We start from the raw sequence: 16,751 nt of genomic DNA, 5'->3' as shown, positions 1-16,751 counted from the left end.
ACATATGAACACAGGAGGACAATCTTGGCACAAGAGAAGCGAGCACTCCGTAAAGCCAGAGCTGCAAATGCTGAAGCAACAGTGTCCACATTTCTCTGTTCAGTATGTGGCAGAACATTCTGTGCTAACATCGGTCTAATCAGCCATCTACGGACACACCGTTGATGGCCCACAATCCACAAGATGTCAAGGTCTTCATTGAAATCGATGGACGAACAACATAAAACCTCAAATTTTCTTTCAAGTTCTTTGCCCTTCAGACCCAAAAGGAAAACTATATTTATTTTAAGAGTCTTCTGAGTTAAAATGAAAATCTGGTTCTAGTATTTATTTGCTTTAGCACAAATTAGTTAAGATCCAGTTTGGTCTAGTGATTAAAGCACCAGACTAAAGAGCAGAAGAGTATGAGTTCTAGTTCCGCCTTAGGCATTAAAGGCAGCTGGGTGACTTTGAACCAGTTACTCTCAGTCCAGCTCACCTCACAGGGTTGTTTTTATGGGGAAAATAGAGGAGGAAGGAGTATGTTTGCCACCTTGTTATTTATAAAAATAATAAACATGTAAGGACCTGCCTCCGCTTCCCAACCAAGAAAGCAGAACTCTTGAAACTTGCATCATTTCAAAAGGAACTTTTATTGCCAGGTACAGACAGCAGGAAAGTTAGGCAGGATCCGAGGGCTTCCCACCCAAAGTGATAAGTAAAACCCGCGAAAACATAACCCCTCCCCAACTATCCATTCGGTTGGTTCAAACAGGCCAATCCATAGGTGTCATCGAGCTGTGGAAAACAGCGCCTCTCTCAAGGTTGTTAGGTCTTCGCTGTTTCCTTTCTCCGCACGGAGATAAGGCAGATGGCCCCGAGGCATTCCTTTCACACTCCAAAGAAAATACATCAAAATAGATATAGGAAGCATTCTACATGCACTATAAAGCCCTCTGGTCTCTCCCCTCCCCCATAGGAGAATGGCAAAACCTGAACAGGCTAAACATAGAGAATATAAGGGATTAATAATTGAGGGTTCTGACATGCCGCCCCCCCCCCCTAGAAAAATGAGAGATCCACTTGGAGACAGACAAAATAATAAAAAAGGAAAGAATTGAAACAGCAACATTCGTCAGGCTTATCTGGATAACAGGTGTGGAACCTTTTCAGCATTCTAGGGGCTCTGACATGTTTCTTATGTACTCACTCATTTTGGGCTGGTGGGAGATTTTTCCATGCTACCAAGTATTGGGTCGACCAATGATGTTTTCTGGAATCTAATATCTCTTTAATTTCAAAATGTTGCTCCCCTTCCACCATAATGGGTTGTAGGGGGAGCTTCAGCTGGCCTTCTGATCAGCTAGGGCGGCCATGAAGAGGTTAAAATTCTGGAGCTCGGGTGCATCAACATGCAGGGACACCATCCACCTAGCAGCTGCGTTTTCCAGGGCCAGAGTCACAATCCTGATGCGCCCTCGATCCCTGGGGATGTCTAGCCCATTTTCATGCATGTAATTCAGGATGTGGGCTAGGAAGAAACCCAACTGCTGGGGCGATCCTTTGTACTTTACCCCTAGGACTGGAATTTTGCAGTCAGATGGATGAGTAATCCTTCTGGCCCGGCTGCTACTCCAGCAGCTTCTGAAGTACTCCTGGAAGGGCCGGGGTTCACGAGCTCGGTCTCCCGGATCTCTTCTTCCTTTTCTTGTCCCATGGCTACTGAGCCACTGCAGGGATCAGCCTCTTCTTCTTGGAGGTTTTTGAATGCCTCCACCAGCATGGCGATGGCTGCTTAAGAAACCAGTCGGAGCACGCTAGCCTCTCGCCCCCCTCTTCACTGAAATTGAGCAATCTCTCCATCTCATGCTTTCACCCGGGTTGATGGCTGCCATGCTTGAGGGCTACTTTTCTGGCTTTCGTGTCCCAGTTGTCCTTTCCCACTCCGATTGATCATCTCGGTTTCTCACGGGTCTGCCTCATTGGACAAGCTGGCGGAGTCTGAGCCGCTGCTACTCGGGCAAGTTTTCAGGAGGGCGTCCTCCAAGCACTCGCTTTCCCTCTTCTCCCTGGTGTGATTAGATAATATTCTGCACGGTCCCCGTGGTAGGAATTGTCCTCCAGGTTGACCACTTTGCAGATCCTTCCTAATATAAGCACCTGTCTCCATTTCCCTACCAAGAAAGCAGAACTCTTGAAACTTGCATTATTTCAAAAGAAACTTTTATTGCCAGGTAGAGACAGCAGGAAAGCTAGGCAGGATCTGGGGGCTTCCTGCCCAAAGTGATAGGTAAAACCCACGAAAACATAACCCCACCCCACTGTCCATTCAGTCAGTTCAAACAGGCCAATCCATAGGTGTTATCAAGCTGTGGAAAACAGCGCCTCTCTCAAGGTTGTTAGGTCTTCGCTGTTTCCTTTCTCCGCATGGAGATAAGGCAGATGGCCCCGAGGCATTCCTTTCACACCCCGAAGAGAATACATCAAAGTAGATACAGGAAGCATTCTACATGCGCTACAAAGCCCCCTGGTCTCCCCCCTCCCCTCATAGGAGAATGGCAGCACCGGAACAGCTAAACATAGAGAATATAAGGGATTAATAATTGAGAGTTCTGACAAAACGCAAAATAAATCAATAAAAACTCCACCAGAGATTACAAAAGGTGCCCTCTTTACAATTGCATTTTCAGCAATTGAATTCCTGTATGCCTTTTTGACAATTTTTCAGTCATTAAATACCAATAGTATTAAATCATAGGGGAAAATTTCTTAATTAAATGGTTTTACAACAGAATTGTTATACAGTGAGACAATAGACTTTCCTTTACTGAATGTGTCAACCCTAGTGAACTGGGGAAACATTCATCTTACGGATTGAAGTTGGATTAATACAATGGGTGAAGGTTGGTATACATGATTCCTTCTACAGTGAGGGAAAAATTATTTGATCCCCTGCTGATTTTGTACGTTTGCCCACTGCCAAAGAAATGATCGGTTTATAATTTTAATAATAGATTTATTTTAACGGTGAGGGACAAAATAGTAACAAAAAATCCAGAAAAACGCATTTCAAAAGAGTTATAAATTGATTTGCATTTTAATGAGTGAAATAAGTATTTGATCCCTTCGCAAAACATGACCTAGTACTTGGTGGCAAAACCCTTGCTGGCAATCACAGAGGTCAGACGTTTTTTGTAGTTGGCCATCAGGTTTGCACACATCTCAGGAGGGATTTTGTCCCACTCCTCTTTGCAGATCCTCTCCAAGTCATTAAGGTTTCGAGGCTGATGTTTGGCAGGTTGAACCTTCAGCTCCCTCCATAGATTTTCTATGGGAGTAAGGTCTGGAGACTGACTAGGCCAGGGCTTTTCAACCAGTGGTACGGGTACCACCTGTGGTACATTGGCACCTGGCAGGTGGTACGCGACCATCCTAGAAAAGTGGTAGCGGGGGAGGAGAATGAGCTGAACCGGTGGCAGCACCGCACAAGCTTGAGTGAAAGATGGCTGGAGCTGCAGGGCTGTCAGGGCTCAGCGGAAACACCAGGCTCCAACCGGAGCTTGGCGCTGATCCTGGTGCCTCTGCTGAGCCTAGAAGAAGCGCCGATCAGCTGGAATGTTGCAGCATCTCCAAGGTCTTGTGATTTACATTCAGATGCTTGGCAACTGATTCATATTTATGACGGTCACAGTGTCCCCGGGTCATGTGAAGTGACCAAAACCTGCTGCAACCACCCAGCAGACAGGAGGAATAAAAACCAAATACCCCCCACCCCACCCCGCTGCCAATCCTCAACAGAAATGCTCACAACAATGGAAACCTCAGAAAGGAGGAAGAGCGCCGCCCGGTGGGCAGGCACGTGTCTTGCTCGGCTGTGGCTTGGGCACTTTTTTCAGTGCCATTGTAACTTCAAACAGTCACTAAGCGAACTGTTGTAAGTCGAGGACTACCTGTACTTTATTACTTTATCACTTTTTTCCTTTTTTGGGGGGGTCATCAAGTTTTTGACACTTTGCTAGGCGACTGGTGGTACTCGGATGTTGCCATATCCTAAAAGTGGTACAATGGGTGAAAAGGTTGAAAAGCCCTGGACTAGGCCATTCCAGGACCTTAATGTGCTTCTTCTTGAGCCGCTCCTTTCTTGCCTTGGCCATGTGTTTTGGGCCATTGTCATGCTGGAATACCCATCTACGATCCATTTTCAATGCCCTGGCTGAGGGAAGGAGGTTCTCACCCAAGATTTGACAGTACATGGCCCCGTTCATCGTCCCTTTGATGTGGTGAAGTTCTCCTGTTCCCTTAGCAGAAAAACACCTCCAAAATATAATGTTTCCACTTCTATATTTGATGGTGGGGATGGTGTTCTTGGGGTCATAGGCAGCATTCCTCCTCCTCCAAACACAGTGAGTTGGGTTGATGCCAAAGAGCTTGATTTTGGTCTCATCTGACCACAACACTTTCACCCAGCGCTCCTCTGAATTATCCAGATGTTCACTGGTAAACTTCAGATAGGCCTGTACATGTGTTTTCTTTAGCAGGGGGACCTTGCAGGTGTTGCAGGATTTCAGTCCTTCATGGTGTAGTGTGTTACCAATTGTTTTCTTGGTGACTATTGTCCCAGCTGCCTTGAGATCATTGACAAGATCGTCCCGTGTAGTTCTGGGCTGATTCCTCACTGTTTTCATGATCATTGAAACTCCACAAGGTGAGATCTTGCATGGAGCCCCAGACCAAGGGAGATTGACAGTTATTTTGTGTTTCTTCCATTTGCAAATAATTACAGCAACTATTGTTACCTTCTCAACAAGCTGTTTGGCGATAGTCTTGTAGCCCATTCCAGCCTTGTGTAGGTCTACAATCTTGTCCCTGACATCCTTGGACAGCTCTTTGGTCTTGGCCATAGTGGAGAGTTTGTTTGTTTGTTTGATTCTGTGGACAGGTGTCCTTTATACAGGTAACAAGCTGTGATTATACTTATTTCACTCAATAAAATGCAAATCAATTTATAACTTTTTTGAAATGCATTTTTCTGGATTTTTTGTTGTTATTCTGTCTCTCACTGTTAAAATAAATCTACCATTAAAATTATAGACTGATCATTTCTTTGTCAGTGGGCAAATGTACAAAATCAGCAGGGGATCAAATAATTTTTTCCCTCACTGTAACTTGTATAAACAAGTACGAATACACATATTCTGTGTTTTTCCTATAATCAGTGATTCTCAAACATTGCAGTCCCAGGACCCCTTTACTTGCTTAAAAGGGATTAAAGACCTCAAAGTGGTTTATGTGGATTGTATCTATCTGTATTACTATTTTGGAAATTAAAACAGAGAAATTTTAAAATAAATATTTGACTTTGTGGAACCTCAGAGTTTCAGGAATTTGAGACCACAATTTGAGAACTGCTGAAATGAATTATTAGAAATGGACAAACTGATTTCATTTTTTTGATATAATAAAATGTCTGGGTAAGATTTTGTTGAGGGGGCATATGTTATTATCCGTTAAGAACAGGTTACCTTGGTACTATAATCAGAAGCTTTTTGTTAAAAGAAATACACTGGTACTGTTTCAGTAGAAGATATATGATTAGGTAAAATGTTAAATGTAATCAAACTTTCCTTGCAAATCAATTTAAATAGATGGATATGAAAAGATTTCTCCAAAGCATGCAGTTGAAAGAAATTGAGTTTGCCACTGCTTTCTTTTAATTTTTTAGGATCCAAAAATGTATGTGCAAACAGTGTTGGACGTTCATAAGAAGTACAATGCACTAGTCATGTCGGCTTTCAACAATGATGCTGGCTTTGTTGCAGCTCTAGACAAGGTAATATAAGTACTATATTTATAATTAGAAAGTGATTGATTTTGGAAATTTCTGAACATTTCACTTGTATATTTCACAGGCTTGTGGTCGCTTCATAAATAATAATGCAGTAACAAAAATGGCACAATCATCTAGTAAATCTCCAGAGTTGTTGGCACGGTATTGTGATTCTCTGCTAAAGAAAAGGTACCTATTTTGGAGGAAGTTGTATCTTCTGATTTCCTAGATTATTCCCCATTTCATTGATATCTCACTTTAAACATTAGTGCCTATGGGTTGTTGTTTTTTAAGTTGTCCTGGAAGCTACAACTGTTGTAAAATTTTGCAGACTAGATTTTAGTTGCATTACCTGCCATCATATTCTTTAGCCAAGTTCAGTTTCCTTCTGTTAGTAATATGTTATATAGTACAGAACCTGAATCATTATGTATTATGTTCTTTGTTTACTTGCCCAGTCATACACATTTGCCAGGGATTCTCCATGCAGTAAATTAAATAGGATGTTTCACTTCAGAACAAATACTGAGAACTAGGAATTCCTATCTAGATTAGTGGCAGCTGTTAGCTTTCAGTTATCAAAAACTGAAAGCTTCTTCAACCAGGGATTTGTTGTATTATACGTCTATGTTTAGTATGATAGTATTCTTATTGTCTTGAGTTGTATTCTATTTAGGAATTATTTTTTAAATGAAAAAAAGTAAATCTATAAATAGATAAATCAGTGGAATGTAATTTTCTGTTATGTGGAGATAAGCCATTGTAAAATTGTTTTATTTGTTTATTTATTAATTTTTTATCCTGGCTTAATATATTACTTTACAAATAACTCAGGGCAGCAACCATACATAATACTCCTTTCTGCTCCTGTTTTCCCCATAACACCAACCCTATAAGGTGAGTTGGTCTAAAGAGAGTGACAGGCCTCAAGTCATCCAGCCAGCTTTCATTCTTAAGGAGACACTAGAACCCACAGTCTCCTGATTTCTAGCCAGCATCTGAACCATTCCCTAAAACTGGCAAACTAGAATACTTTTATATTTTTTTATTTGAGCGCAATTTACTAAGAATCAAAGGAGTGCAATGACTTTTTTCTGGTTTTAAATCAAATAAGAAAACTTTTTGTTGGTGACCACAGGTTCTGGAAAAAACTGCTCTTATAAAATAATGCTATATATATTTGAAATAATGTTGCTGGATTATAACAATATTAATGCCTTTTTGACCGCAGCTCAAAGAATCCAGAGGAAGCTGAACTTGAAGATACACTTAATCAAGTGGTAAGTTTATGTATAATTATGTATGCATAATTATGCATATTTTTGGAAATTGATTCACAATGATAATTGGAGGAGGACTAAAGGAGAATAACTTGCTATATACCCTTGTTTCTATAATTAAAGCAATTACTGTATTTTTATGTAATAGTTATTACTGGAAATATTGTTGGAAATCCACATTACTCTCAGTTGATAATTATTTGAAGCAGGAAGTATGTTTTTAGATTGCTTAAAAATATATAGTTATTTCAAATATATAGTTATTTTTGTGTTAAACAAAATATATAAAATATTTTATAAAATATATAAAAATAATTATCTTTTGCTTAGATAAATATGAAGTTCGCTATAAAAGTCTTGTTCTAAAAATAAATACCAAAAATCAATGCTTCTTCTAGATGGTGGTCTTCAAATATATTGAAGATAAAGATGTATTTCAAAAATTCTATGCCAAAATGCTGGCAAAGAGGCTGGTACATCAGAACAGTGCTAGCGATGATGCTGAAGCAAGTATGATCTCCAAACTGAAGGTGTGTTTCCCTTTTGTTTATGTTTCTTTTATTGCTCATATTTGTCAGAACCTCACTGTATACTGATACTCATAAACTATATAAATATGTATGTACTGACTGAAAATATCTGAAGAAATCTGGTAACTAAATAAATATTATATTTTAAATGATTTTCTATTATTATTATTATTTATTATTATTATTATTATTATTATTATTATTATTATTATTATTATTATTATTATTATTATTATTATTATTATTATTATTATTATTATTATTATTATTTCATGTTTAATCTATCTCCCAGTCCAAGAAATTGCCCATAATAAACATTTATTTTCAAGCATTCCTAAGGTAAATAATTTTTTATCTTGATAATATTCAGATTTTTAAGCTGGACAGTTTTGAACTTTACAGAAATAGTTATTTGTTCACATGAAATCATGTAATTAAATGATTACACCAAAATTTGAGAATCGGGTTTTGTTTTGTTTTTTATAGGTGAAGTTTATTCAAAACAGCTGTATATGAAATATGAATATTAATCTATTTAGATCAGTTTGTAACTATCATTAGTTCTCAAAAACCTCTTAAAGCAAAACTTTGCTGCTTTAAAACATTTTTGAGCATTGATTCTACACAGAATTTAAAAGTGCATATGTTTACTTGCTTATGAAAGACAGAGTAAACAACAACCATTTGATAAACTTTTTTTTTATTTTTAGTAAGCTTTTAAATTGCCACAAGTGAACGGGTGATTTAAAATAATTATTTTTATGGAGCTTTGGTTGTAATTTTTCCATAAATCTATTATTTTATTTTATTTTTAAAAATATATTTTATTGATTTTTTAACATAAACACCTTAATATTTGGTAAAAAGCATGTTGTCTGGGTTTACAAAGTAATCACTAACAGTCAGTTTCTGTATTCCAAAGTCCACATTATAGCTTTGCTTGATTTTCTCTTCCAATAGTATTCTCTTTGCAGCCTTAAATTAATACAATTCTTATTAATTTTATAGATAACAATTGAATATAAAGATTTTTCTTAAATTTCTACCAATAATAATCACATCAATATCATGCTTCTTTTCTATCAGATCATCTTGGTTGCCTCGTCATGAATCCTGTTTACAATTGTTATTTAAATTTATTTTCTCTACAATGTTCAAAACATTCTTATCGGTTAAAATTTTCCCAGAGTTAATTACCTTAAAGTATTTAAATCTATTTTCATGTCTTAAAAAGTAAGTAAGAAAAAGACATAAAAGAAAAGACGAGAGAAAAAGAAAAAGAGAGAGAGAAAAATAAGAAAATAATATACTACTTAAAATACATATCCCACTTGAACTAGTATACACTTATTTCCATTTTTTTCTGTTCTTTTTACCCATAATTAAACCTATGTTTTTAATCTTTAAATGTTCCATTTAATTAATCCAATCATCTAGTCTTTCTCCAGTATGACGAGTGGAGAATCCACCAATGGGTTAATTTCGTCTTCTGCCCGTAGACTAGTCGTCCAATTTTGCTCCGCCTCTCCTCCTGGGACCTCCCTTTCCCAATCTCGACTAGTCTTGAGCCCGATTAGACTGAGTTCTTGACTCCTGAAGTGATTCTTCTTTAAGGTTGTATATTTCTGATATTTTGGTCAATCCGTGGGGGGGGGGAGGAACTGCAAAGAATGAACGGCTGTTCGTTTGAGCCCCTTCTGCTGCCGGATTGCAGCTCAACCACGAGGTTGGCCTGAGCCCAGCCGATCGCCGGACAAACAAGGAACCGGACGCCATTTTCCGGTCACCAAGCGTGATCCTGAACAAAGGGAGAGACAATCTCCTCCCCCCCCAAACCAATCCTCCCACAGGGCTAGCTAGGATAGCCAAAGCAAATTTGGAATACATTAGCAGCTGATCAGCGGGCAATTCAACCGTCCTGCAGATCAGAGGGAAGCCTGTGAGCCACGTGGGAACAATAGGGGGCTGGTGAGCTGCAGAGGAATATCACAGCTCTCCAGGGCTCTTACCCTAAATCAACTAAAGACCTCAAAGGCTCCTGTTATTTCCATTGCCTGAAGCCGGGGATTAGCTGGTCAGCGGAGGACTTTTTAAACTCCTCAGCTCCCCCCCAGAGTTTCCCTGCAACTCCGTGCCTTCCTTGCAACTCAGGCTGACTGTATTCCACTGAATACAAGCGCAGTTGTTTTTTGGGGTTAGTCTCCAGGAAATACAGCCGAGGGAGACACGAGAGAACTTGGGTTCAGACAATAACAACCTCAACTCACCCAAGCTCAGTCCTTCTTCCTAGCCACATAGGAATAAAATAATAATAATAATAATAATAATAATAATAATAATAATAATAATAATAATAATAATAATAATAATAATAATAATAATAATAATAATAATATAAAAATAAAATAATATTAATAATAATATTAATAATAATAGTAGTAATAGAAGAGCACAAGACATAGATTAGCTCACAATTACCCTGAACCAGACCGAAATTGAAAATTATTCCAGTTAAGAATGGCAGATACCAGCACAGTTCAAACAGTGCAGGAACCTGCCACCATCAGCCCCCCTGCTAGTAAAAGAGAGATCATCTAAGCAGGAGGTGGCTGGGAAGATCAAGGCCAAGGCAATATCGGCCAAAAGGCCTTCCAAAGCAGCGGATAGGGAGGCTAAGCGACGTCACCAGGCTCTAGAGAGACAATTCTCCCAAGCCGAAAGGAGGCAAAACTCCACTGAAGATGAATTAGAGCCACCCAATTACAGGGAGGAGGAAATTTTTGGCACAAGGAAGCCCAGCCAGGAACCTCTGGAAACAGAGGCCAATACAGAACGGGAACGGCTCTCCCCTAAGCGAGGGGCCTGGAGATCTGGGTTCAGAAGCAGGCACCCATCGCTCAGATAATCATGGAGCAATGTCTTCAGAGCACCTTCAATCCCTGATCTCTCAGGCTGTCGCACAGGCCATGGCCTCCTCAAGACACCATTGTTCCAGAACAAGGTCTGTGGCCTCTAGGGACGGCTCCCGCCTTTCTCAAGAGGAGGCCTCTGTGTACCAAGACTCTATTTCCTCCTCCAGGTCCTCCAGAGGCAGGAGGTCTCCTGTGGAGGACCATGAACTGACGGATCATAGACTGTCCGATGAAGAGGATGTATCTCCAGATCCTCCTCCGTTTGTAGGCCTGTTTAATCTGTCCTTATTCAAGACGCTGCTACATAAGGCCAGTGGCACAGCAAATATCGAGAGGCCCCCGATTCCGCAGAAAGGAACCTCCACCAATCCCTCAACTAGTAAGGTCACAAACAACGAAGTGTTTTCACAGCCCACCTATACCCAACACTTTGTCCCCTGTCCACCTCTCTTCTTTGATTCTGTTCAGAACAACATGGGGGCACCGGGTTCCTTCCTCCCAATGGGGGGGGGGCAAACAAGAAAATGTTCAACATAGATCCGGCACTATCAGAGATAATAGAAGTGCCAACAATAGATGATCCCATTGCAACCTTCTTTTCTCCACCCCCGATAGCCGGGGATGCAGCGGAGACCCTGAAATCAGAAGACAAGAAGATGGACCTCATCTTCCGCAGAGCACATCAGGCCTTGGTGTGGGCAATTAAGGCAGGCATTACTACATCCTTTTTTGCCAGGACATCTCTTCTTTGGCTGCGCCAACTCCAGTCGAGTATTCCACCAGTGGAGGAGAAAGCTCACCAGAATTTAAGAAGGTTAGTGGCAGCAGCGGAGCTCATGTCGGATTCCTCCTTACATGCAACCAATTTCTTGGCCAGAGCAATAGTGTACAACACTGATGCGCGCAGATTGCTGTGGCTCAAGCATTGGAGAGCGGACATGAAGGCTAAGTGGCGTTTAGCGGCGGCACCCTATAAGGGCAGGCGGCTCTTTGGTGAGGCGCTTGACCCTTATCTAATTGAAAATAAGGACAAACGCAAGATCCTGGCCCACTTGACAAAGAGGATGGAGAGGAGAGCTCCCTCCTATTCCCGCAGACCGTCCTTCTGACCTGATGCAGGCATGGATCAGGGGGCCTTTTCCCGTCCCTATCAGCCCAGATCTGACTGTCAAGGTGAGAGAAACAATAACAGGGACAGGTTCAGACAACAGGCCCAAGCAAGGCGGCCCTTTCGAGGAGCTGGGGGGCGTCCCTATCGCAGATCCAAGTGATGGCCAGTGGGGCTCCCCCATTGGTGGCCGGCTAGCCCTTTTTGCTCACAAATGGCAAGCCACCACCACGGACCTCTGGGTCCTAAATACCATGAGATTCGGCCTATTTCTAGAACTCCTCTCAACACCCCCGAACCGGTTCATTCCTTGCACATCTCCAAAAGATCTGATCAAGAAGAACCTCACCAAGGAGGCCATCCAACACCTCCTGGACATTCAGGCTATAGAACCGGTAAAAAGAGATCAGTGGGGACATGGATTCTATTACATCCTATTCATAGTCCCAAAGAATTCAGGGGGGTGGAGAGCGATACTAGACCTAAAGAGTCTGAACAGACACCTGGAGTACAAAAAATTCAAAATGCAGACCCTTCACTCAATATTAGCAAGCATCAGGAAGGGGGACCTCCTGACGTCCATAGATCTGATGGAGGCCTACCTTCACATTCCCATACTTCCAGACCACCGGAGAGTCCTCAGGTTCTACCACACGGGTCAACACTTCCAATACAGGGCCCTACCTTTTGGACTTTCTTCAGCTCCCAGGGTCTTCACAAAGGTATTGGCAATCGCCGCGCATTTGAGAACAATTCCGGTGCGCATCCAATGCTATCTGGACGACATTCTCATCCAATCCTCATCGGTCCAGACAGCACAGTCAGACCTGGCACTGGCTCTGAAAACCCTTGAAGACCACGGGTTCTCAGTAAATTTTCAGAAGAGTCAGACCGTTCCCTCAAACCGTCTTCTTCATCTGGGAGCGGTCATAGACACACAAAAATGCACGGTCCATCTTTCTCAGGACCGTCAATGCAGCATTCGAACCCTGGTCAAGCTCATCCAAAGGAAGCAATCCTCAACGCTGGCTACACTCTCACAACTGCTAGGAAAGATGGTGTCATGCCTCGCAATCGTATCTTGGGCAAGGCTACACTCCAGAGAGCTCCAGTGGTTCCTACTTCCGTTTCAAAGAGTGGGGATAGGCTCCTCAAACCGAAGAGTGAGGGTGCCACCAAAGGTCCTGAGGTCGCTCCAGTGGTTGTCCTCCCCAGCGATGGGGAAGTGACACTTGTTCAGGGAAGTCAACCGAGTCATCTTTACAATGGATGCCAGCCTATTCGGCTGGGGAGTGCACCTGCAATCACAGCTAGCACAGGGTCAATGGTCAAAGAAAGACCTAACACACAACATAAACTGGCTAGAACTCAGAGCCATACATCTGGCCCTCCGTCATTTTCGCAGTGCAGTGGCGCATCGACATGTGCTCATACTCACGGACAACGTGGCAGCCAAAGCGCATGTCAACCGACGAGGCACGCTATCCAGGGCCCTCATGAACGAAGCACAAGCGCTGGGAACCTGGGCAGAGAACAACCTAATCTCCATCAAGGCCGAGCACATCTCAGGAGAAGCCAATCGCCAGGCAGACTTCCTGAGCAGGACAACAATAGACCACTCAGAGTGGAGCCTGCACCCTGCTCTCTTCAGAGAGGCAGCAGAGAGATTCGGCCATCCAGTGTTGGACCTGTTTGCCAGTCCAAAGAATACTCAGCTTCCGAGGTTCTTCTCTCATTTTCCAACACCAGGAGCAGAGAGAGCGGATGCACTCCAAGATCACTGGCCGAAAGGACTGCTGTATGCATTCCCACCTCTTCCTCTGATACAAGCAACCATCAGGAAGATATTGCAGGAACAGGCGGAGGTGATATTCATTGCACCACACTGGCCAAGACGGCCGTGGTTTGCCGATCTCGTAAACTTATCTACATCTCCACCGTGGAGGATTCCACATGACCAAATTTCCCTCAACCAGCGGTCCCTGCTACATCCAGACCCACAGTGGCTCCAATTGACCGCCTGGCGCTTGAGCGGAGCCTCCTAGAGAGAGACAACTTCTCACAAAGAGTCATTAGGACTCTCCAGGCCTCTAGAAGGCCTACAACTAACAGGATCTATGATTCCACTTGGAAAAATTATTGTGGTTGGTGCAACAGGCAACAACTAGACCCATGCAACATCTCTATCCCAGATATCTTGGACTACCTAGTGGAAGGTCTGGATAGGGGGTTAGCACCCAATACACTTCGTAGACAGGTGGCTGCCCTATCAACCATTCTTACCTACGGCTATTCCGAAACTCTAGCCAGACACCCAGTGGTGCGATCCTTTGTAAAGGGCACATCTAACAGTAGGCCACCTGTGGTACACAGATACCCCTCCTGGGATCTACCCAAGGTCCTACAGGCCATAACCTTACCTCCATTTGAGCCTGTCAGGACCTGTGACCTACAGTACCTAACCCTTAAGGTCGCCTTCTTAGTCGCTGTTACCTCAGCAAGACACATCTCAGAACTAGCAGCCCTCTCAGGGAGGGAGGACCTTTGTACCTTTCACACGGACAGGGTGGTGTTACGTTTGGACCCCTCCTTCGTACCAAAGGTCAATTCCTTATTCCACAGAGCACAGAAGGTGGTACTACCAAACTTTTGCCCCGAACCATCCCATGAACTGGAACGCAAGTGGCACACCTTAGACGTTCACAGAGTTTTAAAACAGTACATCAAGCAAACGGCGCCCTTCCGTAAATCGGAAGCACTTTTTGTCTCCTTCCATTCTCACACAAGAGGTCGGAGAGTCACGGCATCCACAATCGGTAGATGGATTAGAAGATGTATAGCGGAGGCATACAGGGGACAGTCCTTGACGGTCCCCAGATGAATCACTGCACATTCCACGCGCAATGCTGCAACCTCAGCAGCATGGGCAACTCAAGCTTCGATTGAAGAAATATGTAGAGTGGCGACGTGGATATCACCTTCCCCTTTTATAAGACAGTACAAATTAGACAGATTCGCATCTGCGGAGGCCTCCTTTGGCAGGAGGGTACTCCAGTGCATAGTATCAGAGAGTGGGACACAGGCCCAGATTGCATCCCACCTACAAGGACAGTGAGGCTTTGGTATGTCCCATTGGTGGATTCTCCACTCGTCATACTGGAGAAGGGGCGTTGGTCTTATCTGAACGCCTTTTCTCAGTATGACGATGGAGAATCCACTCCCACCCTTGAGGCCAGTCAGGTCCTGTGAGGGGAGAGGATGGAGTCAACACAAGAAAACATAGCCAAACAGCTTTCGCCTCGTTGAGACTGGGAAAGGGAGGTCCCAGGAGGAGAGGCGGAGCAAAATTGGACGACTAGTCTACGGGCAGAAGACGAAATTAACCCATTGGTGGATTCTCCATCGTCATACTGAGAAAAGGCTTCAGGTAAGACCAACGCCCCTTTTACTCTATTCCAAACATTTTTTTTCCTTTTTAGTTATCCATTGGAATTTTCTTAAAATCAATTACATTTAAATATCTAAAACATTTCCTTTATATTGATCATCCCAAACATTTTTGTATTTCTCATATCAAAAAACAAAATAAAAAAGAGAAAAAAAAATACTGTCTTACTTGGAGAGTTCATCCCTCTTAAACTAAAATCTTTCTATTTCTTCAACCATATTCAAACAAGTGTTTAATTTTTAAATATTCCCTCTCATACACCCCATCATCTAATTCCTCAATTCTCACTTTAGCCCTCTTCTTTTGCCAAGCATCTTTCCTAATCAATATATTCCGTTGAATCAAAGAGTCTTTCCATAATCTTGTAAATGTTGTGGATATAGTAGGCAAATCAAACATCATGTCTTTGTAAAAAGATTTTGCCCCTTCATATTCATTGAAGATTTCTCTCATCACCCCTTGTCTCCCCATTTCTTGTGGTACTTCCAACAGCTCAGCAATCCATTTGGCAAATCTATTTCCTTATCCTCAAATTTACTTTGTGGTATTAGAGTACTAGTTACCTTTTCCATGTTCAATGTTTCTTGTACGTCCATCTCCACTTGAGTCTCCACTAGTTTATATTTAGTTGTCTGCTTTACATGATTTCTCTCTCTCTTTTTGTTTTCTGATCATTTAATTGTTGTGATGTTAAATTGAAAATGGATTCATTTAAATTTTCAAATTCATTTTTAATTTCCTCCTGGTTTGAAATTAATATCATTTGCATTTGTTGTAACAGAACATACATTTCCTCCTGGTAAGTGTTTATTTTTTCTTGATACGTTCTTTCTGCAGATCTTTGATGCTCCATAATGACCAAAAATCCTTTCTCTGCCAATCACTTTAAAGTCACAATTTAAAAAATATTTATAATCCAGGAAGGTCAATTTTTTCTAAGTTTTATAGTTCTCACTTTGTAGATAGTCCACAATGTTTTCTTTTCTTTTGTTACAGCTGCTCTTTATTTAATCAAAGCCCTGAAGGTCACAACAGGCTTTTCTTTCTGGGCTGTATATTTAGGGCAGTATTTTCATCCATCACTACAAGTCAGCACCAATCCATCTTTCAATTTTCTGTATTTTTCCTTCCGTAAACTTAACTCACTGCTTCTGTTTACAGGAGAGTGGAACAAAGACACTCCCCCACTTTCGGAGGATTTTTACTTCTGGGGGTTTTTCTTTTTTTTCCAGGAAATCAGTCTGATAGAAGAGAGAGAATCAATATTCTTCAATATAAAATTTTTATTATTTTCCAAAAAAAAAAACATCACAAGTATTACACAATATTATATTATATCCCACCCCCCCGGACTTCCCAAACCAAGTTCCAGGCTAATATTCAAATATAGGTAAACAAATATTAATATCTCTAACTCCACAAACTCTATTTATAAACAATCCATCTCCTCCACATTAATAAAAAAAAGTATACATTTAAGTAATTCAAATACACCAAAGTCTATGCCAATTCAGCAGGTATCACCAGTAACTCTTCCTCTCTATTAAAACATGATTATCATATTTATAGTAATAATATAAGTGCATTTCAATTTCTAAAAAGTATATTCTAACATTTCATCAATCTAGCCCTATAAAAAATCATTTAAACCCTTAATAAAGTTTACA

General features: G+C 41.6%; 1 protein-coding gene across 2 annotated transcripts in view; it reads left to right on the top strand.

Annotated features, from left to right (window-relative positions):
* Positions 1 to 16,751, top strand: part of LOC107288848 (cullin-1) — a 96,380-nt gene that overhangs the window by 58,419 nt on the left and 21,210 nt on the right. For both annotated transcript variants that reach the window (XM_015817505.1, XM_015817504.1), the window contains 4 exons: positions 5,702 to 5,809; positions 5,889 to 5,995; positions 7,038 to 7,086; positions 7,485 to 7,616. In XM_015817505.1, the coding sequence (XP_015672991.1) occupies positions 5,702 to 5,809; positions 5,889 to 5,995; positions 7,038 to 7,086; positions 7,485 to 7,616 (396 nt within the window). The remainder of the gene's footprint in view (positions 1 to 5,701; positions 5,810 to 5,888; positions 5,996 to 7,037; positions 7,087 to 7,484; positions 7,617 to 16,751) is intronic.

The sequence above is a fragment of the Protobothrops mucrosquamatus genome, unplaced genomic scaffold (assembly GCF_001527695.2).
Source record: "Protobothrops mucrosquamatus isolate PMUCROS unplaced genomic scaffold, P.Mucros_1.0 scaffold598, whole genome shotgun sequence".
Classification (NCBI taxonomy): domain Eukaryota; kingdom Metazoa; phylum Chordata; class Lepidosauria; order Squamata; family Viperidae; genus Protobothrops; species Protobothrops mucrosquamatus.
This window is presented reverse-complemented; position numbering and strand designations above follow the sequence as displayed.